Below are 25,940 nucleotides of genomic sequence, written 5' to 3' on the forward strand. Positions count from 1 at the left end.
CTTAGTGAGAACTATTTTTCACTCCTTTAAGCTGCCTGAGATCTACTGAAGCAAATACATACGCTCAGGTTTTATCTTTGACTAGTATAGTAGCTTTCACCCAGAAAATGAATTCTTTCAAGCAGCCCTGATTCTCTTTCCCCTGTACAACAAGGGAAAGTGTAATAAAACTCACTTGCCACCTTAATTGAGATTTACTTCATGCTATTTTGGCCTGCTGCGATACAGAAACCAAGTTACAAGGCAATGTGATAGAATAGTAAAAGAAACAAAATATTCTAATTGCCTTCTAACTAGGGACTTGTAATTGTTTACAGTTGAAACTTGTCCATATTAAGGAGTGAATTTGAAGTTAGGGGTCTCATAGCGATCTTAATTCAGCTCTGTTATGTGTATAAAGTATTTCAGTGTTTCATCATAAGAACCTTTAAGTCCAACAGCTCTTTCATTTTGTGCTTCCATTAGTTAGATGTCATTCATGCTGTTGGGAATCTTTGGGCAACACGCTGCCCAGTATTAGCAGAACATAGATCTGTGGCTGAAACTTGTGTGTTGCCTCTAGCATTTATTGCTTAGTCTTAAGCAAAACAAAAATAAAAGCTGTAATAGAGTTCTAATCTTATTTACTCTTTTAAAGATCAATGGCTTGGAACAGCTTTGCTATCTTTTTGATATATGATGCTCTTGATAATTTTTTTCTTTCCAAAACTCACTGAACCAGCTTAAACAGTTCTACCAGGCAATGGCATTAAATAGGAAATTTATGTTATTCTTGGTTTGTCCTTTTTCTATTACACCTCCAGACTGATACTGAGTAGATATTCTAGGAAAGATGCTGAGTGAAACTACTTTTTCACTTGCGTGTTGGTGTTGGTGATCTATTGAGTTTTCCAGCATATTCAGTAAGTGAAGATAAGAGGTTCTTTTAACAATTCCTTTGAATCTGGATATCACTTTCCCTTAATTCTGGTTTTGGAAATTCAGTTTTTGCAAAGAAGGGGCTTTTGCCTGGAGGATAAAATCAAGACTTGCCTATTTCTTATTGTTTTTTCCTTATACTGTAGCAGTCAGTAACTAAACTTCAAAGCAGCTCCTGACTTGGATTTTCAAAATCTAACATGTAGTTTCTGGCTTTTGTCAAAGCAAAAATTGTCATTTTTTTGTTTAACATCAGTAAAAATATTTATGTGTTTTTTGGAAAAGAGATTGAAAGGAAGGTTCACTTTGGTACTTCCCAACTGTGTAGGCTTTTTAATTACAAAGGATGCAGTTCCTAAACTAGCCATTCCTGATTTTCCTGTTTTATGCTAGCCCAGTTATAGTCCTAGATTAGGCTACAGAAGAGATCCTTAGCAAGGAGTTGATTAGATGTATTTACTTGGAGTGTTTATTTTCCAGGATACAGGGGAACCTTCCAATTTTCTGAAATATCTTTTATTTTTAGACTGATTTTTTTTTTTTTTTCCAGATCCTTTCAGAGGAATAGCAAAAATTCCAGTTTTGTCAGTGAAAAATGACAAAATGAGGAGCTGTGAGATATGGTTTAGTGGCTTATGGTAGCAAGGGTAATGGGAGGACAGCTGGACTAGATGATCTTGTAGATCCTTTCCAATGCTGTGATTCTATGATTCTTCACCCCTTTCTTTCTCTTCTATGAAAATAAGTGGCAGCATTTATTTGGGAAGTAGTAGGTATTTTCACCCTAGGTTGAGCAGAGTATCTGTCACTGAGCTGTTGTTTTCACACATGATGTATAGCTGTTTCCTTGGCACTGTTAGAAGCTGCAAGGAAGAAGTTCTGAGCTCAGCAATCCTAGAAAAAGGATGTTTGCGCTGGGCAAGGTTTCAGATTTCTTATTAGAGCCAATCCTGAGTCAGACTGGGCCTTTGCAGCTGCTGCTGATTCTTTGGAAGCAGAGTGTGTATGACAGCACACTCTGAGAGTAACAACTCATGGCAATTTATGCAAGCTACAACGACTGGCCTTCTTTGAAATCTAGTATCTGCAGCCTGATTCCAGCACTGGAAAGGGCTGCCACCACTTGGGCTTATTCTCTGTGTCTTTGTGCTGTCACAGGCCCGTGACAAAAGTGAGCATCCTCTAGTTTTATGCTGATGTTGTGGGAAAGCAAGCCTGGATCCTGACAACTGCAGTTACAGCACTTCTCAGGGGTGAGGATTTCTTGGCAGTATAAAAAGAGCTTGTTGCACAACACTTCACTTGCCCAAGTACTGAGAAACTGGTTCTCCCATGTTCCACCTAGATTTCATGCACTGTATGAGGTGATGCCTTTCTATATGGCTATTGCTGTACGTAGGCCCTGTTCCTGGGTGGCAGAAAAGACAGCTGAAACATCTCTACCTATTTATTTGTCTCTACCACAGGAGGTACCAGTGGCGAATGCCTTTCACTTCACATGCATGCTGTGGGCACTTGAAGAGGTTACTGGTCTTCCTGACCTGTAAGATGTAATAAGCTGCCAAAAATAATTGGGTTTAAAACAAAACTAGACAGTATAGACAAAACAGTTGAAGTACATGCAAGTGCTTATGTCTGCTCTACTTGTAAGACACCACAACTATAGCCCATAGGGAAAACCATAGAGGAAAAAAAATACACAACATGAAAATTTTCTGATGGCACTGGAAATGCTCTGAAAATGTCTTTCTCTCTGCCATTCAATCTACTGCCTGGTGAACTGACATGGAGTATAGGATTCTTCAGAGAGAAATGTCTCTCTGCCACAGTTTTACCAGATGCCTGGTAATTAGGAGGGGGCATTAGCAAATGAAAATAGTTTTTTTTGTAACAGATAGCTTGCTAGAAACAAATGAACTGTGCGCCTTCTTTATTACCTATTCCCCATCCTCTGGCCTCTCATTTTCCATGTCTCACAGCCATTGTTAAGGGGTCAAATGATCAAGAAATTTAAATGGAAGCTCTCATAAGGTAGAGAAAGCTGATAATGGGAGTTAGCATCTGGGACAGTGGTTGCTGTAGACGTGATGAGTAAGGCACAAAGCAGGATTATTGGTATTGGTCATGCTGTGGGGTAGCTGAAATAACCTTTAGGGTGGAGAGGTTAGGATGATGATTAGTTATTAAAAGTGTAATTGAAAATCATGGAGGAATAGCCCCAGTACCTGAATAACCTCTATTACAGAAATGGGAATCTCCAGAACTGTCCAGGGAATGACCTGACTTGCTGTAGTGAAAACAGTGTAGGGTGAAAGTCTAGTTCAAGAATAATGAAGCATAGCAAGCTGTGCAAACAGATGTAGAATCTCATCAATGGTTTTCTAAGAATTTCTTGAACAGCCATCAACAGGGATGGTCTAATCTGCTGTGCACCAGGCAGAACCTGTTTGAAATACAGGGTTTTACACGAGAGAGAGTTTCAGAGAACCCACTTTTCTGTGACTCTAGTTGGAGTTTCTGAGCAAGGATTTCTATGGACATCTGTGGGTTCTGGGTCGGACCCCAAATTCCAGAATTTCCTTGGATATTAAAGTTAAGGACGTGCTTATGAGCTTTAAATGAAGGTGTATTAACTAATACATGACCTGTGAAGGTAGTTGCCTTACTATATGACTGTGTGTGAAAGGAAGGCATGAATTGCTTAGATACCAACAATCCAGTTTTGAAATGCATATTTCTGGGTCCTTGTAGGGTTCGAGTGTTCTGGGTGCATATTTAGTCACAGCCCACCTTCTGCAGTCCAATTGTTAGTGCTCTTTCCACTGTGTTTTAATAGTGGCCAATTTAACTTACAGTTACAGTTTGTGATAACTTGCAATGAACTTGCAATGCAGTCTAGTTTAAAAACACAGATACATAAAGGAGCACAGTGAAGTAATGAATGTCTCCCCTGGTCTTTTAGGGGAGCATGTCTGCAAGCTTTTCTGCCTGACATAAAATGTCATGTTTCAAAGCTCTGTTTCATTATCATGGCGCCTGCTAGCCGTAATTAAGGGTCTGTTAGCAGCCCCATTATAAATCCTGACTTCCAGGAGTTTATAATTCAGCAGTAAAGAATTGCTCTAGGCTGAAACTTGGCTTATAAAGTCTCAGGGAAGGAACGACTGTGATTTCTTCATCCTTTGTTTTTGCGTTTGCTTATACACACAATCCATTCAGTAGATTTTACTGTCCCCTTTTGGCATTTAAAAAGACTAAATGGTTGAGTTATTAATATTTCAGTATTGACTACTGTTCATGGCCAGTAAGTTAATTTACAGTGCTTGTTAACCCAGCTCTGTTTGATGGGTACAAGTCACAGTTTCACAAACCTGCTGCAAGTCTTCTGATTAGTGGAAACAGCCCTTCGTGGATTGCAGCAATTACTCATTAGCTGTTGATTACAGTGGGTTTCAGGACTCTAAATCTGGGAAGCCTGTGCTGTGTGAATGCATGAAGCTGGGTGTCCTGATATTGCACAGGTGAAAGTTTACACGTGGCTGTAGGCAAACCTGGATTTGTGTTGTCCCTATTCAGTACTGGAGGCACATGAAAGGCCCTGAACCGCTATCTGTCCTCGGCCTGATTTATTTAGTCACTTGATCCTATGCAATGGGTCACTGAAAGCTCTTCCGATGGGAAGTTTGACACGATGAAGAGGCTTGGCTGGATTTCCCAGCCTGACTGTTTCTTCATTCAAACTATGATTTCATAAAATCAATTATTTCCCCTAAACAAACAAACAAACAAACAAAAAAAGAGGGAATGTTATCATGTTATTCAATGTTATTTCTCTTTGAAGTTATAGGAAGATTACTTTGGCCTTCCGTTTTTATTCTATTTTAGAATATTTTCATAGGATATATGTAAAAAAAAAAAGTTTGGACAAATTGTAAAGATCTTACAATTAAATAAGGGGAAACAAAAACGTCTACATTCATAATGTAGAATAGGAGGGTTGAAATTGAGGCTTTGAAAAGAGCAAAATTCTGGGGTTTAGTGAAACAATCTTCAAGAACAGATTTTTGACGTTTTGTTCTGATCCCTAAACAGGCTTATTGCACTCTGTAACTGCTATACTTGGTCCTGTGCATAGTGGTGTTTATAAATTGGGATCAAAATGCATATTACAAGTAGTACATCAAATAGCAGTAACTCAGCAGCAAAATACCTTCGCTAATGCAAGACTGAGTCACACTCTGGACTTTCTCCTTTTCTTCCTCCCATCCTCCTAGTCCCTTATATTAAATTGAGAAGAGTGGCCTAGAGGACATCAGTTCTCATTTGTGTCGCTTGTATCTTGTGTGATAGATTAGAAACAGTTATCTGGTCAAATCTTTTACAATATTAAATAACCTCATTTGAATGACAGAAATGAGACTGCAGATTTAAAACAAACAACCAAGAAAACAACAGAAGTACTGATCTCAACGATTCTATGTTCATTTCTACCAGCTAAAGATCTAAAGATTGAGATCTGTTTTCTCTTCCATTAGCACATAATCCCCCTGCATGCCTGCAGTAGCACTATGGAGTGCCTCTGCTGGACCAGCAGTGTGAGCACAACCTGTGCTGGTCAGGGAGCGCGTTCGTATGGGACCCAAGTTTCCTGTTTTATTTGCTTGTACCTTATCTGTAGGAAATGTCCTGCCAGCTGAGAGCCACTGCTTTTCACAAGGTTCAATATGTTTTGTTTCCTGCATTTTTTTTTTTTTAATACAAGGGGAATAATTTTTAACTATCTTTTCATTTGCTTAGCATGGCGCATATATTAAAGACGCTCAACAGCTGGTTCTGGTGGGAGAATATTTGGATGCCAATCAATTGCACATGGGCAGATTTCGTAGACCGCGATGGCCTCGTCTTTCCAAAGCCACAACAGTTGTATGCCACAATACCGTATGCTTTTGTATTGCTGATTATCCGGTTCTTCACTGAAAGGTAAGAAGCATGAATTCAATTTTGTGTTCTTGTTAGTTTTCAGTAATGCTAAAAAATAATTTGAGAACAAGATTCATTCTTATGTATGAAGGTTAGTTGGTAGTCTGTTAAAAATACCTACTGTCAAAACAGTGGAAGATGAAAAACTTAGAGATAGCTTCACTGCTAGGAATGCGATTGCAGCCCAATCTAGAAAGGTGTTCCTATACAGCTTTTCTAGAACAGCATTTGGATAACTCTAGTTATGCCCTTTGAATAGAGTTGCAAACTCTCCAGAAACGTTTTGGTTTCTTTTCTATTTTTCCTCCTTTGGTAGAAGCATAGTTACTGCTCCTTCGAACCAAACCTCTCCTTTTGGATCAGCACATGATGCTGATCAATCCCAGGTGCCCAAATGGAGCAACCTGAGGCAAACTTGAGGAATGAGTTTCTTCTTTTTTTTTCCCTAACAAGTTGTATTGCTTCTGCAACTGGAATTTTAATGGTACAAGCAGAAGTTGGTTCCATAGAAGAAAGCTACAAAAATGTTAAAATTTGTAGTGTTGTGACTTATTTGTGTAGCTTTACTTTTCTCTATAAAGAAAGTGATTAGTAGGTTTTTAATTATTTCAGGATAGAATGAGTAAACTTGGAATGTCATAAGTTGGACAGACTTGACACAGAGCCAGATAAAATCATTCATATTTGAGATCAAAAGTAATTTGGATCACATGTTTACAACCATTCATAGTGTCTCCTGAGTAAATGCTTGCCTGGCTGTCTCACTGAACTACTACTGAAAGTTGCTCATGTGAAAAATTAGCCCACGCATCTGGCATGCAGTGAATCTGCTCATGAATGAAGAGAACTGACCACTGCTGGAAGTAGCAGAGAATCAATTGCTGATATCAGTAGAGGCAAGGGGCTTTTCTCGGAAGAGCCTGCCCAAGCAGAAGGGCAAAGCAACTGGCATGCTCTGTAGCACCTTGAGGGCCAAGTGGAAGAGAAGGAGAAGCCCTCTGCTGCGTGCCACATGCTAGAGGCTGTGTGGAGAGTCTCGTTTCCTGGGCCGTGGCAGCCTATCACAGTATGTCAAGTGGCTCTCTGCCTCTAAGAGAGTATCCCAGAAGCAGTCTTCCAGCACAGCTCATATAAAGAAACCAGTTGTTCTTGTTTTGTGCACCCTTAACTATTGCAGAACTCAAAAAAAAAAAAAAAAATACAAGACAAAGTGTAGAGTTTTTCCTTTAGCTTTATATCTTTTCAGGACCACGAGCTTGAGTAATTGGATCTGCATTTTCAAGTAGCTGCTAATATGCTATTGTTCTCTCTTGGGATCAGTTAGTGAGTTTTTTTGTTTTTTTGTTTTTTTTTCTTTCTCATGGTGCATGGTCATATCCTATGGACAATTGAAATGCTTCAGAATTACTTCATTCATATCCTGGTGTGAGAACAGCTGAGGTCTTGTAACTGTGTTGCATTTTTTTAAGCTTTTCATTGCATGTTTTTTCAGATACGTTGCTATTCCTCTAGCAAAAGCCTTAGGTATAAAGAATGTGAGACGTGTGAAGCCGCAGCCTAATCCTGTTTTAGAGAGTTATTTCCGGGAGTGCTCAAGACATCCATCTCAAGTAAGAGCTTCTTTTGTACTAGTTTTGGTTCTTGGAAAATCACAGGCTTTACTGTTTCAATAAATGGTCAACAATGACATCATGGGATGAGTTCCGTCTGATTGACAGATGATTTAATTTATTTGGGTTTATGTTGCTGTTCTGCTGGCAAGGGTATATAGCATCCAAACTAGAAAATATGTTGAAGATGTTTAATTTTCTGGTATGTTAGACTCTAGGAAGTATTTCCAATGAAGATCAGTGCTTCATCATCTTTAGCTCTTTCTGCCTGGAGAAAACATCAGCTGATGTCTGTTGTTGGGGAGTGGTATCATATTTATTGCATGTATTGACATTGGGACTCTGGGATGGAAGCCCTTTGATCTGTTACTGCATACTTTGATATACTGCTGCATACTTAATCCTGGTTCATGAAAAAGAAATATCTATGCATTACCTTGCTGTCTATTTTCAAATTTAAACAAGTAAAAGATAAAAGCCAACACTTACCATCCTGAAATATGAAGCAACCTGATTGTTGATGAGATTGCTGTGATTGCAATCTCAAAGCTCATTTAATTGACTACAAATACAATGGCAGCTTTCCTACACTGGTTTTGGAAATAATTATTTACTCAGCTGATTATTAATACCTTAAACTTTGTTCTAACTCTGACTTTGCTTCACTTCCTATTTTTTTTTTTTGCCTCATATTGTGAGGAGTAGATGTATTCATGTTCACACGTGAGCTCTTCTCTATCTGGACAAGTGTCTTGATCTCTGCTTCATAACTTCCTTTTGCATGCGTGCAGTTTGCCAATTAATTTCTGAAGGGAAGCACAGCATTTGCATTTTTATATTTCTCAATGTACATAGAATTCAGGCTGCATCCTTTAGTTGTCTGGCTTAGGGACCAGTGTGTCTGAGAGTGCATGCAGAGGCCTGGCTGTCATCTGAGGACATCTAGGCTCCACTGTCTGTCAAAACAAAGTCAGTATTCCTGTGTGACGAGTGGAACATCCTTCTGAATAGAGAGCCTGTTTGCAGTGCTGCGCTCCCCAGCAGGCAAACTGTCCTTTGCTTACATACCAGAGCTTTTTTCCAAGGGAAGGAGACCAAGTGAACTTGACTTACCTTGGCAGAAAGTGATGCTACCACCCAGTATTTGCATGCTAGCCTCAGGGTGAATTGCTTCCCTAGGGGGGTGAGTTGAATGCTGCCTCCATGTCTGCAGCAGCTTCAGGGCAGGTCAGCCCACACCATTTTCATTTTAGGATGGAGGAGAGGGAGGGAGCCTACAAGCTGCACGTGGAGCTCCCGGCACCCAGAAGCACAGCAATCACATGGCCAACAGAATACAGCTCATTACCCCCAGCTCACCAGAGCAGGAGCTACAACCTTGTGCTTAGCACCTGACATGGCTGCACAGCGGAGCCACTTCAACCTTCAGAGTGCAGATAAAGCACAGACACTTGGAGGCCAATGAATTTTTAGGCAGTTGCTCAAGCATTAATTTATTTTTAGGCATTGAAAGAAGGCAGTCTGGATTTTGCTGGGTAAGATTAACTGACTTGCCCTGTTGCATAGCAGGACATCAGATTTGAGAACAGAGCCCAGATCGCTTTGATGCCATGTCTTACCTGAAGGACTCATTTAAATACAATCTGGCAATTATCCAATACATAACCTTATTACATACACTGATAACGTGCAGTGATGCATGACACTTCAGAAAGTTATCCTCAGCAAAACCTCTTGCTTAGCAGTAAAAGTTCATAGAATCATACAATTTCCCAAGCTTATAAATTATCAGAAGCCACCAGAAAAACAATAGCATGGTTTGTAGGCCTGTGCATTTTGTACCCACTTCAGTAATATAAATTAGTGTCCTGAAAATACAGTATTTCTGTGAATGTCATTCAAAAGTTAAATTGGGAAACTTATAAGTTAAAATGGCATGGATAGTTAATATTAGTAATATTTTTAAATGAAGATCTTACAGTGGCTGGAAAGCCAATCTGAGAAGTATAGAACCAGTGAAGATGACATCAGTGTAGGTTTTGTTGCTAACATTATTACATTTTTTTGCAGTCAGAGATTCAAGGCCTTGCCAAAAAGTGCAACTGCACAGTCCATCTGGTGGAAAAGTGGTTTAGGAGACGGCGAAACCTTGAGATCCCAACGGTGCTTCGGAAATTCCAGGAAGCTTTGTAAGAAGACACAACTCTTGTTATTGATTTGTGTGTTGGGGAAAAACAGTGATTGAGGTCCTCAGGTGCCTTCCTGGCAGGGGCTCATTTCCAGGAAGCTGGGTCTGTCTGATGAGGGTTTTGGTTTGTGTTTGTGCATTTACAAAGAAATCTAAAGGAGTTAGTAAGGTTTCTCCAGATTTGTAGCTTAAAAATATTAGATCAAAGATTCTAAAATATTGTAATTTTCTTCACCGTTTAAAAAGGGACTTATTTGTAGGTTACTGCTACATAATGCTTGATAAAAACATGTAGAGAGTAGGAAAGCATGTCTGTGTGTGCCCATAATCATAGGGAACTTATTCACTCTGCTTTAAATAAGCATCTATGCTGTCATCTTGGAATAATAGTGTCCTGATGTTGGTTCAGGAGCAGGAATTGTGGCATCCTAATGAAGCAGTAGGTGTCACAACTTGAACGCAAGGTACCATATGGAACATGAGCTCAAATATGTCAATGAAAGTGGGCTGTTGAGCAATTGAGTGGTAGTGATGAATATGGAAAAAGTTTCAAAACTTCCTTCTGCATCTAATTACAAACCAGCAGAGCATTGAGTCTGTTTTGTCAAAATCTGTGAGAAATTCCACATACGTAAACATGTTACTAATTATTCCAGTGTTATCCAAAATCTCATATGAATTGCAAGTCCCCAAGTGAGCAGCATAGCTTTGCTTACATAGCTCATTTTTCAATAGTGAAATTTACTGTACTAGTGTAAAGTACTTTCCTAATGTCCTGTCTACTTGGATTTTTAGCTGGTATAACTACTTTGGTAACAATTGACATGATCATAATATTTCACCTCTTTTAGTGTAGGTTAGCTTAAGGAATGAGGATTAAAAGCTCAGAGTTGAGTAGTTTATCAAGATTATTTTCAGTGTGAATCAATATGATAATGATTTGATGATCTCCTCTGGGCATAAATCTAGTTGTTAGGCATTTAGGTGCATTGCTCTGAAACCTAACTGAGCAAACTGTCTTGGCAAATGATATCCATGTCTGCTGCTGTTGTTCTGTGGCTGAGTTAACTGTCAAGTGACAATAAGATTTCTTACTATCAGTATAAGAGCTGCCTGCTGTGGGTCCATTCTTCTAGTTACACACAGCCAAAGACAAAAATTGAAACTTGCTCAGCAGCTTAAGTTAGAATGAAGCAAACAGGTTTTTCTTGTGCAATTCTGGAGACCTTGCTCTGCTCTTTGTGTCAGTGAATTTAATTGGATTTAATTTTCAAGGCAACAGAGAAGGAACAGAGCTATCCCATGTTGGTAGTCAGCGTTATGAGCATTATGGCACTTTTGAAAGCCTGCAATCTCCAGGATCATTTTGATGAATCACAAGGAAGATGTGATGAGCCAGATCTAAACTGTACTTAAGCTATTAGTGTTCCCAGTTAAGCAACACTGAGGTTTGGAAAGGTCTTTGTGTGAAACCTCCTTGCCTTAAAAGACTCGAGCCTTTAAATTCACCCACTACGTTATTTTTTGTTAGACTCCATTCAAGAGGAAAAAAAAAATCAAGAGAAAAGATTCCTGAAGTTAAATCAGAAAGATCCTTTTACATCACTGTTGTGCAGTTCAGAGTTTATAAGGCACATGCTGCATAAAATTTTGTGAATTTGGATGAATTTTACTTGGGGCTTTGTTAACAAAATTCATAAAGAAGCTTGGCTGAATGCAAAGTGAGGTAGGGCTCATCTGGCAGTCTTGTTCAGATGACGAGTTAATCTGAAGCACTCTGAGTATTTACTGCCAAGTGCTTTGGATATACATAGTTGTAGGGCTGGGGGCTAATGGTGCAGTCAGGAAGCTGCTGAAGCATTCGTACATATTACACTGAACACAGAATCTGTTCCATGTTTATTGGACTCCTCACACCTCTCTTGCTGGAAATATGAGGAGAAATAACAGCAGAATCAGCCCATGTGTAGTCAGTCATGTGCCACAGTATTTTTCCCAGTATCTCTCCTTTAACTCTGAGTGAGGTATTACTTATGAATTCCACCTTCCCCTTCCATTTGCTTTCCTAATTTCTGCTTTTTTTTTTTTTTTTTTTTGTGCAGTGGGTGTTATAAAGTGTTTTTTCCCTTCATAATCTTAGGAAAGATGCTTAAAAGTAGAAATGTACAGTGATCATTTATCACCAGCCTATCTTCTGGCACTTCTATAATTGCTTTTTGACTTCTGCAAGCATGATGCATATTGACTTAGCTGGCCTCTACTGTTCCATGTACTCATTTTCTTTATTTTTCTTCTGAAACATTGGCTCAGTCTTTGAACGTGTTGTTCTTTCACCTAGGACAGCCTCCAGGTAATGCAGGGCTCAGAAGAGAGGCTGCTTCTACCAGGCTCGTTGTTTCTCAAATGACACTTTGTTACCATTTGCCAAAGACCCCCAAAATCATCATTTTTATTTATCTCTCAATTCATTAGTGCCAACAATGAAAGCAGAGTTCTTGTCAAGGCTCTTTCTCCTTTTTAGCAACTCACTATTCTGGGAGGCTGTCTGCTGTTCTCCTTTGTTCTCTTGTTCTAGACAATGTTCTCACCAAGTTTGGGGTCGTGTGCCTTTCTCTGTGATTTTGACCTCTCCCAGCATGTGAAGTCCTGCAGCATTTTCCTGCTCATCTTGAAGACGCTCAGGGAAAGGTCAGGCTTGTTCCTGCAGAGCAGAAGAGGGCAAAGGAAGAAGTTTTCCATCACCTGTAGAGGTGGGAGTGGGAACGCTCCTACTGAGTCTCTCTAGCCACACCCAGTCCCAGGGACAGTACCTCCCACACAGGTTCCAGATTGGTTACAACACTGACTGCTGGCTCCAAATCACAGCATCCTGTTCTGACACACATAACAACACAGTTTCGGTTCACTAGGATACGCAGGAGCTTTTTACCCCTTTGCTGACTTACCAGATCAGTGATGAAAATCTGAAAGTTTTATGTTCTTTGATGGATTTAAACCACAAAAACCTTACACCAAACTTAAATGCTAGTCAGGGGTTGAGGTTTATGGCTAATTCAGATCTGTGAGGTAAATACAAACTTACCTGGTAGCTGTTGTTAAGTTCTATAGGGCTCCCCTGTTTTCAGCAACCAGTGTTTTGTTGCTCTTTTAACAACAACAAAATCAGACAATCTACTCAGCAATTGAAGCAAGTCACTGCTGACTTTGACAGTGTTGACAGCATTTGATCAGATTGGGAAGTACATGTTCTGTAGCTGAAACTTTTTCTAGTGGTAGGGAGCTATGAGATGTTCAGTCCAATGTGAATATTCTAGAGCAGAGATAGAGTATGTTTGATTACAGTAGGGTAATCAAACCTACGTTTGTAGGGAACTTATTACATTTGCTATGACTGTTATCTTGATCATGTTGTGCCTGGAGAACTACTGCCATGATCTACAAGCAAGGGATCTGTGTTATATAATGTAAACTCACTTTTTTTTTAGCCATTAATCAAAATATTTGAATGTTAATACTTAGCAACCCTGAAGGTAAAGTGTGAGGGTGCATTCATGTGTAAATTATCTGTAATGTACAATGACTTTCTAAAATCTATGGAAAAAAAAATTGATACTGTCTGTAAAACAAAAATGTTTTGTTTTGTTTTTTTCATTTCAATCTTGCAGCTGGAGATTTTCATTCTATTTTGCATCCTCCATTGCTGGATTTATATTTCTGTATGATGTAAGTATACTTTGTGAGTAGTTGATATTATATTTTAAAACAGGGACTGATCTCTAGATATTAATGGCACCCATTGAAGCTCATACACTGATTTTGGTGGTTGGTTGGGTTCAGAAGTTTAATGTATATGATCTGTGCAATAGGCTGCACTGAAGTTTTAATTGGGACTTTAATTTTTACTCATGAACTTATATGATTAACAGTAAAATAAAATAATGAGTAACCAGCATTGTTAAGGAAAGTTTACAACGTGCCTTCTTAACACCTAAAAATACATCACATGGCCATGTTTTCTCAAAGGAAGCAGTACAACTTTTCTGGCAGCTTTTTTTGGGGTCGTAGTGCATTTTATGGCTGTTTATTGTTGTGTTACTCCCAACTTCTGACTCAGCAGCAACAGAGAGACTGCTCATAGTGAGCACTGCCTGGGGTATAATTAATGCTTCTCCTGAGCAATTGAACAGTTCTCAGTGTGTCTATGTTCATCTGGCTCTCCTCCCTAAACAGTTTATCATCATGAACCAGTGCGTGTGGCTGGTAAATACATCAAAATGTAATAATTGTAGCAACAATCTTGAGTAATTGCAGAGATAAAACACACCCATTGCTTTGGATGATGAAATGATCAACTGGAATGTCTCAGGTGTCCTGAAAAGAAGCCAGAAAGCTGAAACTAATATGATAAACCTGAGATCTAAGCTCTCTTTAGAAATTGCTGGAGAACAATTATCAAGAATATACTTTCTTAGCCTGCTCCAATTAGAAAATGCTGAAGTATTGAGGATTTTTAGTTAAGATGATGACTTATTGCTTAGCTGATCAGTCTGAATCATCTGTCTTCCCCAGAAGCCTTGGTTGTATGACATATGGCAGACGTGGGTTGGCTATCCATTTCAGGTGAGCTTTTTGGCATTGGTCCATTGGCCTCAGGGTGTTCCAGGTATTTCCCCATTGGAAGGGATAATCTACAGAGGTGCTTCTCCCTCCCGGCAGGCATCACCTAGAGAGGGGTGGCACCAAACTCTTCTGCCACTTTTTTGGTACCTCCAGCTGACTCCTTCAGGACTTCACCATAATGTGCCTGTGCTGCACTGCAGCCCTCTGGCCCATTCCAGGCTACCAGTTGTCTACAGCAGTCCCTCAGTGTTTGAGGCTTCAGTGTGGAATCTTTGGCTTGCACCAGTCCTGATGATGCTTTGGGTCTGAGGCACTGCGGAGTAGCAGTATGCAGAGGGCTGCACCAAGCCTCCACCAAGTGTCTGCTGGGCACTGTTGCTTAGCAGCACAAGTGGAGGGGAGCCCTGCAGTGATGTGGTTTGGCAGAATGTGATGCCCTGCTCTGACAATCTGCTTGTTACTCTTTTTTTTTTTTTTTTTTTTTTTTTTCTTTTTCCCCTCCAAGTGTCACAAGGTTCTGCTTTCTTCCTGAAGTATTTTAGTCATGGTCCCCTAACAGATGGCTTCAAGCAAACTGCTGCCTTGCCCTCCTTTTAGAGGTTCTTGCATGCTGCTCCCTTCCTGTTTTGGTAAATCTGTGGCACATCACATCGCCACCTTCTTACTTGACTCCAAGCCAGGGGCCAAAAATAAAAAGAATCCTGCCTCCTAGCTGGGTTTTCCCAGCTCCTTTTACTTGTGGGACCTGATAAACCAGCTCACTCCCTGCCACCTGGGAAACACATTTAACCAAGTGAGAAGCCAAGCTCTTTCAGCATCCTAGCTCTCTTGTGCCCTATGTGGATACCTAGGATTTTAGTGTAAATAGATGACTTTTTAGACCCAAAGATGTGTGAATATCTAAAATGTTTGTTTGCCAAAATGGAGAGCTTTGTTTATTTGCAGTTGTTTGTAATTAAATGCAGAAGCACTCTATATTGAGTTCTCTGACAAAAGCACAGAAAAAAGCACGCTAAAATTGGGGGTTGGGAAGGAACTACAGAATCTTGGAGTTTGGTCTGAGTAAAGGTTAAAATATTTGGCTCCCAGAACGTTCTTCGTAATGAAGCCCAGAACATGGATTTAGTTTAATTTTTTTTTTTTTTTTTTTTTTTTTTTTAGACAGGACTCAGCAGAGGAGCACAAAAAAAAGTGAGGGGGGAAAAAAAGAATTTGGCATTCACTTTTGCTCTTCTCCAAGTTAACTGGTTTTGTTTTTTTAATAAAATTACTCTTTTATTTACAGACTATGCTGCCATCTCAATATTGGTACTACATGGCTGAGATTAGTTTCTACTGGTCTCTCTTATTTACACTTGGGATTGATACCAAAAGGAAGGCAAGTGGTCGTGATAAACAAGAAGTTGATAAAAGCACCGTCCTGATACTGGATTTGGTGCAGCCACATGAGGGCAGCATCAGCCTATCCCTGGCACACCTGCACCCTTCCCTGTTCTGGCTGTCAGGGTCCCTCTGTGTGTGTGATGTAGTATCCACATCCACAGAGAGACCCTCCGGAGCTGCACTTACGTGGCTCTACTTTTTGTTTTCACAGGATTTTTTGGCTCACGTCGTTCATCACTTTGCAGCCATTGGGTTGATGAGTTGCTCTTGGTGTGGCAATTACTTGCGTATTGGAACACTGGTGATGTTTGTGCATGATACTGCAGATTTCTGGCTTGAGGTAATGATGACCTTCTTCTTTAATTATTTTTTTCTTTTCTTTTTTTTTGTTATCACCCAGGTGATGTTCAGTGGTGTTTCAATCTTTGCCATCAGTTTCATATGCTCCCTCCCTATCCCTACAGAGATGTGGTTCTACAGTCATAAATTGTAAGATTAAAAAAAAAAAAAAAACTTCCTGATAATTTAAGGTGATATTCTGTTACAGAATCCATTATGAGAAAAAAGCATAAGAGAAGTTCTGCAAAACAGTACAAGGACTGGAAATGCCTCCCTGGCTTATTCTTGTTTCATTGTTAAAGTTAGACCAAGTTGGCTAGCCTGTGAACAGCTTGTCACGATAGCAGTTCTCAAGCAAATTTAGCAGCTAAAAGCTTGGCTACTTTTTCACGCTGTCTTAATTCTGTCAGCATTCACACCCCTGTGTTGACCCAAGGGCTATGTCTGCCTCATTCAGTTCTGGCTGGAGATACTCAAGCTGACTCTGAATGAGATACCACAGGTACTGGCAGAAGTGAAGTTTTTCCTTCTCTTGACTAAATATCAATGTTCAGAAATGTTTTAGGATTTCTCTGCACACAGTTCTGCAATGATGGAGACCTGCTGCTGGGTTTCTCAAAAGACAAATTTACTCTGTGGTTCCTTCAACAGCATTACTTCGGTTTTATAACACCAGGATTCAGAACATAGTTTCACAGCCTTTTTGGTGGTAGTGTCTGTGTTCTCCTGCAGGCTGTTGTCTCTCACTACTCATTTCTGCTCCTAATACACTTTTAGTTGTGTAGGAGCAACTAATTGTGGGGGTCACACATTTGGGGCTGGTCCCAATTAAATGCAGGCTTTTGCTGGGTTACTTCTAATCCTTAACTGTTGTTCAGTTGACTGCAAGGCCCTTAGAATGTTGAACCAACAATTGGAATAACAGCACTCAGATGCAAACTGAAGTTGTCTGACTCTCAAACAGTGTTTAAGCTGTAAGACTGAGGCTTGGCATTTGGAGCTTGTGTTCACTCCTGAGATCAGCTGTTTTGCTTGACAGTGCCCAGGGTGATTCCTCAATGAAACATGGGGAGTTGCACGTTTCAGCTAGGGGAGAAGCAGAAATTATGATCTTAACTAGTGAAATAAAAACTGAAGCTAGGACTTCCAGCCCTCAAAGAGGAGGGTAAGAGACAGAATGCATCCACCAGAATGCTGGTACAAAGGGTCACTGCTGCTCCTGAGTGTGTAGATAAGGCCAGCAGCTTTGCTTTGAAACTGGTGCAGTAGTGAGGGATGAACTTCTACTTTCAAGAGCACTTCATGTTTTCGTGATGCATCTACTTTCACATCTCAGAACTGTTTCTTCAGCTTTTTATACCAAATCCTTTCTTTTAATATTAAAGGAGAAATATAAACAAGAATCTGTTTTGTTGCTGCTTTATTAGGTATTAGTAAACTGATTGCTCTGTATGTCAAACAGGGAGGAAACCTTCCTGCTTAGGGAAAGATAAGTTCTTGTTTATTAAATGCAGAAGTGAACTTATTTCAGGGAATATTTGTAATACCTTTGTTTCATGTTCAATACAGGCAGCCAAAATGTTTAATTATGCTCGCTGGGAGAAAACCTGCAATATGCTTTTTTTCATCTTTTCTATCGCATTCTTCATCACAAGAATCATCCTGTTCCCCTTCTGGTAAGCAATATTTAACATAGTCATGACCTTTTATTTCATCCTTGTTTCCATTGAGAGGTTAGTAGTGGTTGTGATGGGTAAAGAAGAGCAGTAGGTTGTACCTTGAAGCGAAGAAGCTGGGCTTCTTCATTATTGTTTACTTCAGTGCCCATAATTTTATTTAGCATTTTAGTAAAAATACATATAGTTTAGTAAAAAAAAAAAAAAATTAAAAAAAATCAGGCACTTGAAAACATGCAACTCAAAGGGTTAAATCTATTATTTAACTTCATTTCATAGTTAGTAGTTAAATGCTATGAGGTCCTGTGTCTTTGAGGGGGGTGAGCTACTTCACAAAGAGATGCTACTGTCTTTCATTCCTATTCTCCCGCTGGAGCTGCAAAGTCAGAGGACAGTCTGTCCCCTATAAGTGCAGTTACTTTTTCTTCTAGTGTCTTCTTTTCAGTTCCCAGTTCTTGGGAGGTACGTTGCATCACTCCCCTACATTGGAAGCACTCAAAAGTTAAGGTGAACCCATGAATTTACAAAGTCAGTGCACGTGAATCATAACTTGCTGAATTCTCACATGAATTTGGAGTTCTATGATTTAATCTGCTTTGGAGTATCCACACGTGTGCTTAGTGTGCTTAATGCTTAACATCTTTAGCTTTTAAAAAATGTTTAATGTGTTTCACATCCAGGGTTTCACTGATTCGCTCTGGATTACTTTCATACCCCTCCCTGCATGTGGACAAACCCTCAGAGACGCAAGCTGGTTAAATTAGTAGTTCTGAACACTGATCAGCACAAGGTTTTAATTTCCTGTAGTATTCTTTTTTAAAAAGACATCAGCGTTTCTGCTTTCTTGTTATTTTTTGATTAACTGCACAAGTGATCTCCAATCATTTTGCTTCACTGAGCTTCTTGTTCTTGAGCTTGGAAGCAAAACATGATGAGATTAAAAGGACTTGAAAAGCCCAAAATAATATGGAAGAATTGAAACCTCAAGATGGACAAAACACGTGTTAATTAACAAAGAGCCCTGTTGCAAAACCTGCAGGATTTTCTCTGAATGTGGATTTTAGATTAGGGAGAATTTGAATGAAAAACGGCACAGTCTAGCTCTGTGCTGCATGTTATCTAGACCACACAGAGCCCAAGATTAAAAAATATATTTCTATCTCTATTTAGAATACTTTCATGCAAGACTCAAGTTTCTTATCTTGTAAAGTCTGCATTTAGGTAGAGATACGTAATATAGGTAAGGCACAGCTTGTTAATTCATCTGTCATCTTTGCAGAGCTTTTTAATATTTTTATGGGAAGAGTTAATCAGTTTGGAATGTGAAAGTAGAAATTGCTTTAAAAAGCATAAAAACGGAGCCCTGCATCATAACAGTGACCTTTGTTTTCTCAGGATTCTGCGTGCCACGTTGTATCAACCTACATTCTACTCCACCACTCCAGTCATAGCATATTTCTTATTCAATGGGCTGCTATTGACCCTTCAAGGCTTACATTTATATTGGGGTTACTTGATCTTCAAGATTTTGAAAAGGTTCATTTTCTTAAAGGTAAGCAATGTTGCCTCACAGAAAGATATGTGAAATATCAAACTTACATTAGCACCTTCAATAGATTTACTTGACATTTCTTACTGTCTTCCTGAATTTCCATGTCAGCGTTCTTGTTAGGGATCTACTAAGTATAGAGATGTTGAGATGTGCTTTCTGCCTTTCAAGTTCACATTTAAGGTCACAGATCAGAATATGGAAACTTCAGGTGCAGTTTTTTTTGGTTTTGTTTTTTTTGGCCTGTGTCTGATATTTTGTTCTGATGGTCAATAAGTGAACTCTACCAAAATCTGGAGCCCAAAAATGGTGTAGAACTCTTTTAATTCCTGTTTTCAAAGTGGAAGTAATTTTTTTTTTTTTTTTTTTCTCCCTGGACTTTATAAGAACAGTAAAAAGAATTAAAGGTGAGTGCTGAGATCTTTATATCCAACAGAAAACTCATGGTTAAAGTGCTTCAGGCTTCTCTAAATCTGAGCTTGGTGATACTTAAACACTGTTTTTGGGCTTAAAAATCCATACAAAACTGATCCAATGTTATATTATGACATAATGAACTACAGTCCTATTCAGCCATGGCATACAAATAGATCAAGCTCAAAGGTTTTTTATTTTCAAAATGGCTTTTCAAAGAGACTTAATTTTGCTGAGGAAGCCTCAGCATATTCAGCAGAGTAATCTTGTGATTATCAAGACTAAAAACATTACTGAGCTAAGTCTACTTTTATCTGAATCAGCTAATGTTGTGAAGCATCTTAAACAAATAGGGATATTCCTTTCTACCCACATTATTCATCATTTCACCAGTAACTGAAACTATCCCGTATTTTACTTTCTGGAAATAACTAGTGGTGAACTCTGCACAAATGCAATTATACACAATTTTGCTGCCCGGGCACGGACCCTATCATTTCAATAACATCCTAACCCAAGCCTCTTTGAAGTTGATGGAAAGACTGCTGCTGATTTTAATAGTACTGGATGAAATTCTAAAATAACAGCCAATTACTCTGGCTATCACCAGAAACGAAAAAGAGCTGAATATCTTCATTCTCAGTCCAAGCTTATTCTGTTGTCTGAGTACTTCCATACCCTTAATTTGTTTATTAATTTCAACCAAATTGATAAGATACCCCTTAAAAAAAAAAACTAGTTGTTTTAAACAGCCTTTTTGAAAGGGAAAGTCCTTTGAGTTTTTTCTTTAGCTTTTCTGCTGATCTATTTGTAAGACACAACTGTGAAGTGCAAATTGTAGATCATGGTATTTTAGGTTTGGTCTTGCTTTGAAGAGGCCTGACTAAGTGATGAAATGCAGTGACCAATTCAGTGCAGGTAGGCCTGGTAATCCATTATGATTGTTCCCAGTGGTTGAGCTTTGCAGTATGCCAGATGGTGCTTTTTTATTCCTCAATTGGTGGTAGCTGGGACTGCTTTTTGTTTTGCCTTCCACTGAATTTTGATGATTTTGACAAGAGTCTGGATGAGAAGTTTCTTGACTGGATACTTTTGAAGGATGATTTTGTTGTTGCTCATTTTTTTTATTTGTACTTTATTTAAAATTGGCTTCTCAAGAAAGCTCAGGCAATCAAGTTAAATTTCTGCTTGATCCCACTGGCCAATCTCAGCCTCATCTGAGGGCATTCCTAGATTCATACAAGTCTTATGCAAATAATTGGATATTAAGGAGACCCACTGTCTTTCCTAGAAGAACATGGCACTTACAAGCTCTACCCTTGTTAGAGAGCAAACCAGTGAACGTCAAGGAAAAATCTGTACAAGGAACATCTTGCTTGGTTCTGCTTTTAAAACATGTTTTGTTTCCGTAGTTATTTATGGTCAGGCTCATGGAGTGTTAGTGTTTTACTTGTCATTTCTTTTTTGACTGTGACCTTGTCTCTGCACTGAGCTGCAGTTTGTCCTTCATATTTCACTGTAGTTTGGCAGAATTTTGACATTATTCTGACTTTTGTCGGAATACCTGTTAGGATTTGACAAAACTAGCCACATTGACCAACACATCCTGTCTGCCTTTAATACTGTCTTCAATATCATAATCTCTAAAAACACAGTTTTGTTGAGAAATAAACATCTAAAGAAGGAAGGTAGAGAGGAAAAAGGATAAGAAATGTTTAGCCATTAGAACTGAGGATGTTTGCAGAATAGAGAAGTTTGTACTGGTTGTGAAAAGTATGGGTATGGTAGTCCCACAAGAAGTGCACATGAGGCTACTGGAGAATTTGCTAATGAAAGCAGTGTGGCTGAAACAGTACAGAAAGAAACAGAAAACAAATTCCATGTGAATCCATGTTAAATTGTAGATGTTTGGTAACATTTTCAAAGCATTTCTGAGAAGTCAAACTTAGGAGTAAGTGGATTGATAACCTGAAATAACATGAAATTAGAAGTGGTTTGTGTTCCATATACAGCATTCTTTGTATGCTGAGCCTGAAATAAGGGTGAGCCTTCTCACACAGCTCTTGTAATAAAAACAGGGGAGCTTCCTCTGCTTTGCAGCCGAGGAAGAGAAGGGCTTTGGCATAGTATTTCATCCATGCTGATTGAGGTTTTGTGAGTGCACTGCAAAAAGTCTTTGGATACCATGGTTAAGGAGAAGTTACTAGAGCAGCCTATATAAGGCCATCCTGCCATGCATGCTTATATGCCTTTGTAAGGGGCAGAAATGCTTTATTTTGAGAGAAGACAGTTTTTGTATTAGTCATTGCAAAAAAATGGAAAAGCACCAAGCCGGCATTTCTACCATGGATTTTTCATTCCTTATACAGCTCTCTGAGAAGATGGTTTCCAAATAACATTTTTACAGTGGCAGCAGCAGCAGGCCTAGCCCTTTTCAGTCTGCATGACTTCAGCTGGCTTGCATGTGCAGCCTGTTTTCCATAGCGGTGGCAAACTTGGCTGTGAAAGCAGGCAGTGCCTCCAAAACTGTAAAGACAACTTGGAAAAGAATGGTGTTTGTAAGGCTGCATTTTTATACCAACGCATTTGTCACAGGCGTACTCCACGCAAATAGCTGTTGCTATTTTAGTGAAATAGCAGCAAACCATTATACTTGTGTTAGGAGGGTTTTGTTTCTCTGCCCAAGACTTCTGAGCCCATTCAGAAGATAGGCAATTCTTAATGTTTTTCACGAAGCAAGTTAGCTACTTTAGGTGGAAAAATGAAGTCATGTTGTAAGTGGGGATAGGGACTGATGTATAGCTGTGGGAGCCTCAAAGAAGCTCAGAGCACACCAAGGGAGTCAGGATTTTATCAGTGTCCTCCATGCTTTGAGCCGCCCCTCGTTCACGCGCTCAGCAGTGACCAGCACTGCAGTGCAGCAGTTTACGTGGCCTGGCATCCTTCCAAGGGGCAGGTGTCTCCTGGTGGCATCCTGGCCCACGTCAGCAGCCTGTCTGAAAGTCAGCAGTCTGCAGTGCATTTGCTTTGAATGGACAGTGCTGTTGTCTGCTGTCAAAGCACAGGTTAGAGGACCTGCTTGGGTCGCACGTGAATCTGGATTGACAGAAGCTCTTAATCTCAGCTGCCACCTCCTCTGCCCTGATAAAGGGGACAATCTCCATCTCTCTGGGATAACTACTCAGCTGACTTGTTTCACATAGAAGAACTTGGCTAGAAGTCCTGCGATGTTCCTCCTTGTAAACACCGCAGCCAGAGATGAATGAACATGAGAAAAAAGGAAAGATGGGTGCAGGGTTCTGCCCCTCTGTGTCCTGCTGACTCAGGCACGGCAGTCAGCAGCAGCTGAGCTGGTGGTGCAGAACAGCACTGCTCTGAACCTCATTGCCCAGGAATGCCCTAGCAAGTGGGAAATCCATGGTGGCAAACTAAGCTGTGCTCAGCGACTTTGCGTTAGGAAGCTCTTTGTTTCTATGGAGTTAAACCTGAGGGAACATGAGAATTGAATTTTTCAAATCAAAGGTTGTTCTTACACTGGAAAACAACAAAAAAAGTAACAATAATACGTTAAAGGACATTTGGGTTCATATTATGGTAGAACATTTTATGAGCCCATTTATAAGAGAGACATAGGCACGAAAGCCGTTCGAGGTAAGACCTGCAGCCATTTATCTTAGATCAGTTCTGCAGTGGGAGAAAGAAGCCGTTTTTCAGTGTGGTTTCGTTTCAAGTTAGGTCAGGCAATCGCAATGCTGGCTGCCATCTTGGTGTCCAAGGCCTTTTGTTGCTAGGAAACTCTGTGTGTTTCTGTAATATTGTTCAATTACATGGTTAAATTACCCACTTGTATCAGGTTTCACGAACCACTGAAACATGTCTAGTCATCATGTCTGCACATATGAGAATATTTTAGGAAAATTGAAAAAACATATAGAGAAGTATGTACATGTGCACTGATTTAAAATATCTCGCCAGGAAAATCCCATGGAGATTAAACGTTTTATTTCCAAGGTCAGAAAAAGGGAGCGAGTGACAGCAGCTTATAGCCACATTATTATGGCAAATTAAGACGTAAAATATATGTTAAAACCATTACAAATTGAGTTTAAGGTTTTGAGACTACGGTGTTTTAAATCTTGAAAATATGTGTAAGTTGTAGGAAGTGGGCATGGTGTCTGCATGACTCAGATGCTTCGGGGCTGATGCAAAGTCCATCAATGGCAAAAGGTAACAGTAGGCTTTTTACAGACTGCAATGTTACCAGCAAGGTATTTTCTTACTCTTTCGTTGTTGTTAGACTGTCCTAAATTAAGGCAAAGAGCTTCTTAATAATTCAGCTTTGGTTTGTTCTTCTTTCTAAAGAAGAAAAGACCCATGAGATCCTGCACTGCTGTAGACCAGGTTTTTATGGACTTGTTGCTTTCTCAAAGAAAAACTTCAGTATTCCTTTGTTTTGCAATCATTACAAAGGGTTTTTAAGGCTTTTTGGTTGGACATATTCTTGTCCATGATGTATTCATTTCTTACTCAGTCCAACTTCCCAAGGGAACTGTGAGTGTTAATGTTTGAAGAATGGTGCATGGCAGTCTAAGATAGCTGAAAACGATAAGAAAATACTATTTTGGTGCTGTCATAAGAGCTGTGAAATACTTGTTGTGGTTCTGCTGCTGCTGCCAGCACTCGTTCTTTAACTTTGTGCTGTCTGAAGGCTGTTCTTGTACTGAGATAATTCTGCCAGTTCAAGTTAACTTTCTTTCCTTCTTTCTCATGCACTGATAGCGGGGTGCCAGCACAGCCCTTGCCATGATTCCTGAAGTCAGGACTCCTTTTCTGCATCAAAATGATGTATACCAGTAATGCTGTATTCCTAAAAGGGTGTCCATGGACTCAAATACTTCATGTGTTTTAATTGTAATACACAGACAAGGCCTGAGAATCCCTTGGGATGCAGACGTAACTGCTCCTGTAAAACATGCCCCACTGCCTATATTGAAGAGTAATGCTTCTTTACGCCTGCACGTGTGCTGCCCTGTGTTGTGTTCTGCCTTATTTGTTGTGAATTTACCTCTTTAGAGACTTGCTGTAACCCTTTGTTTTCAAATTAAGTTCTACAGTTCCCAGAGGCCACATGACTGCATTTAGGCTGAGGCTGTTCAGCCTCACCTCAGCTGCTGCAGAACTTTCCTGCCCTGGGCCCTGTCCAGGAGTCTCTTATTGTTTATTCCTCTGTTTGTGTGTTTGATCAAGTAGAACTTCTATTTTTAATAATTCACTTGAATCTTAAATACATTTCGTAACCGTGTGGGACCTGACGGCATGAAATTTGAGTTCTGAATTCAGGTGACAGCTTTCATGTTCATTACACATAGGCCCTCAGCACATGTACTTAAAGCAATGATTTTTCCAGTTCTTTTGTTTGCAGGACCTTAAACATTTTTCCATGGAAGCTGAGACTTCTGTATAACAACTTTAAGCACCAAATGGCACTCGCTTTGTTTTCCTTAGTTACCTTTGGAATCAGGGCTATATCCTTCACAATTAGACCGTGGATCTGCAGTGGTTGAGATCTGTGGGTTTGCCTTTGTTAGCCACCAGCACTGTGCTGCTCTGACAGCTGCGGCGGCACAGACCTTCTTGTGGAGGCTGTGCAATAACCTGTGATATTTCATCCTAAACAGAAATCTTATTTTTAAAACCATGGGGGGAAGAGAGCCCTATGTAACATGAAAGTAGAACGGCCTTTGAAGAGGTTACATTTTAAATCTCTTTTGTGGCAAATAAAATTGGAACCAGCATTCATGTGCTTGAGCTGTGTGCTCTTTGGTGTGCAGGGGAGGCACCGAGGGTGAACTCAGCCTGACTGCTCCCAGCTCATAAACCACAACTTCTAACTTCATCTGCAAAAGGTCACAGTGTGACCCTAATCGTATGCAGCCTTTTGTGCACCATGCAATTACTGGGATGTGAAAATGAAGTATGAAATGAAATGTATATTGAGTTTTGGCGTGCACTGCACTTGACCCAACTCTAAGAAGTCAGATTGTGAGGTTTTTTTTTTTTTAGCAGTGGAAAACTGTTTTCAGGGCATCATCTCATTTTTAATATATGTATACATATATAAATGTGTGTATGTATATATAAAATGAAATTTAATGGGAATTAACACAGGAAGAAGTCATTCATTTCAGTAAAATGTGATTCTACAGGAGTTTATCAGGGGGCAGGGTTTAGTTCCCTTAACTATAGGTGCTCAAGTTCTGTTC

The 25,940-nt window shown here is 39.7% G+C and overlaps 1 protein-coding gene across 3 annotated transcripts in view; it reads left to right on the top strand.

Annotated features, from left to right (window-relative positions):
- The window catches only part of CERS3 (ceramide synthase 3), a 46,259-nt gene that overhangs the window by 8,686 nt on the left and 11,633 nt on the right, over nt 1–25,940 (top strand). For all 3 annotated transcript variants that reach the window (XR_008203706.1, XM_052671802.1, XM_052671803.1), the window contains exons 2-10: nt 5,716–5,898; nt 7,391–7,508; nt 9,579–9,697; nt 13,362–13,419; nt 14,266–14,316; nt 15,602–15,694; nt 15,911–16,039; nt 17,608–17,714; nt 19,110–19,266. Coding sequence is in view for 2 of the 3 variants with exons in the window: in XM_052671802.1 (XP_052527762.1) it covers nt 5,717–5,898; nt 7,391–7,508; nt 9,579–9,697; nt 13,362–13,419; nt 14,266–14,316; nt 15,602–15,694; nt 15,911–16,039; nt 17,608–17,714; nt 19,110–19,266 (1,014 nt within the window). In the remaining variant the exon portion in view is untranslated. The remainder of the gene's footprint in view (nt 1–5,715; nt 5,899–7,390; nt 7,509–9,578; nt 9,698–13,361; nt 13,420–14,265; nt 14,317–15,601; nt 15,695–15,910; nt 16,040–17,607; nt 17,715–19,109; nt 19,267–25,940) is intronic.

The sequence above is a fragment of the Tympanuchus pallidicinctus genome, unplaced genomic scaffold (genome assembly GCF_026119805.1).
Source record: "Tympanuchus pallidicinctus isolate F22 unplaced genomic scaffold, pur_lepc_1.0 scaffold12, whole genome shotgun sequence".
Taxonomy (NCBI): domain Eukaryota; kingdom Metazoa; phylum Chordata; class Aves; order Galliformes; family Phasianidae; genus Tympanuchus; species Tympanuchus pallidicinctus.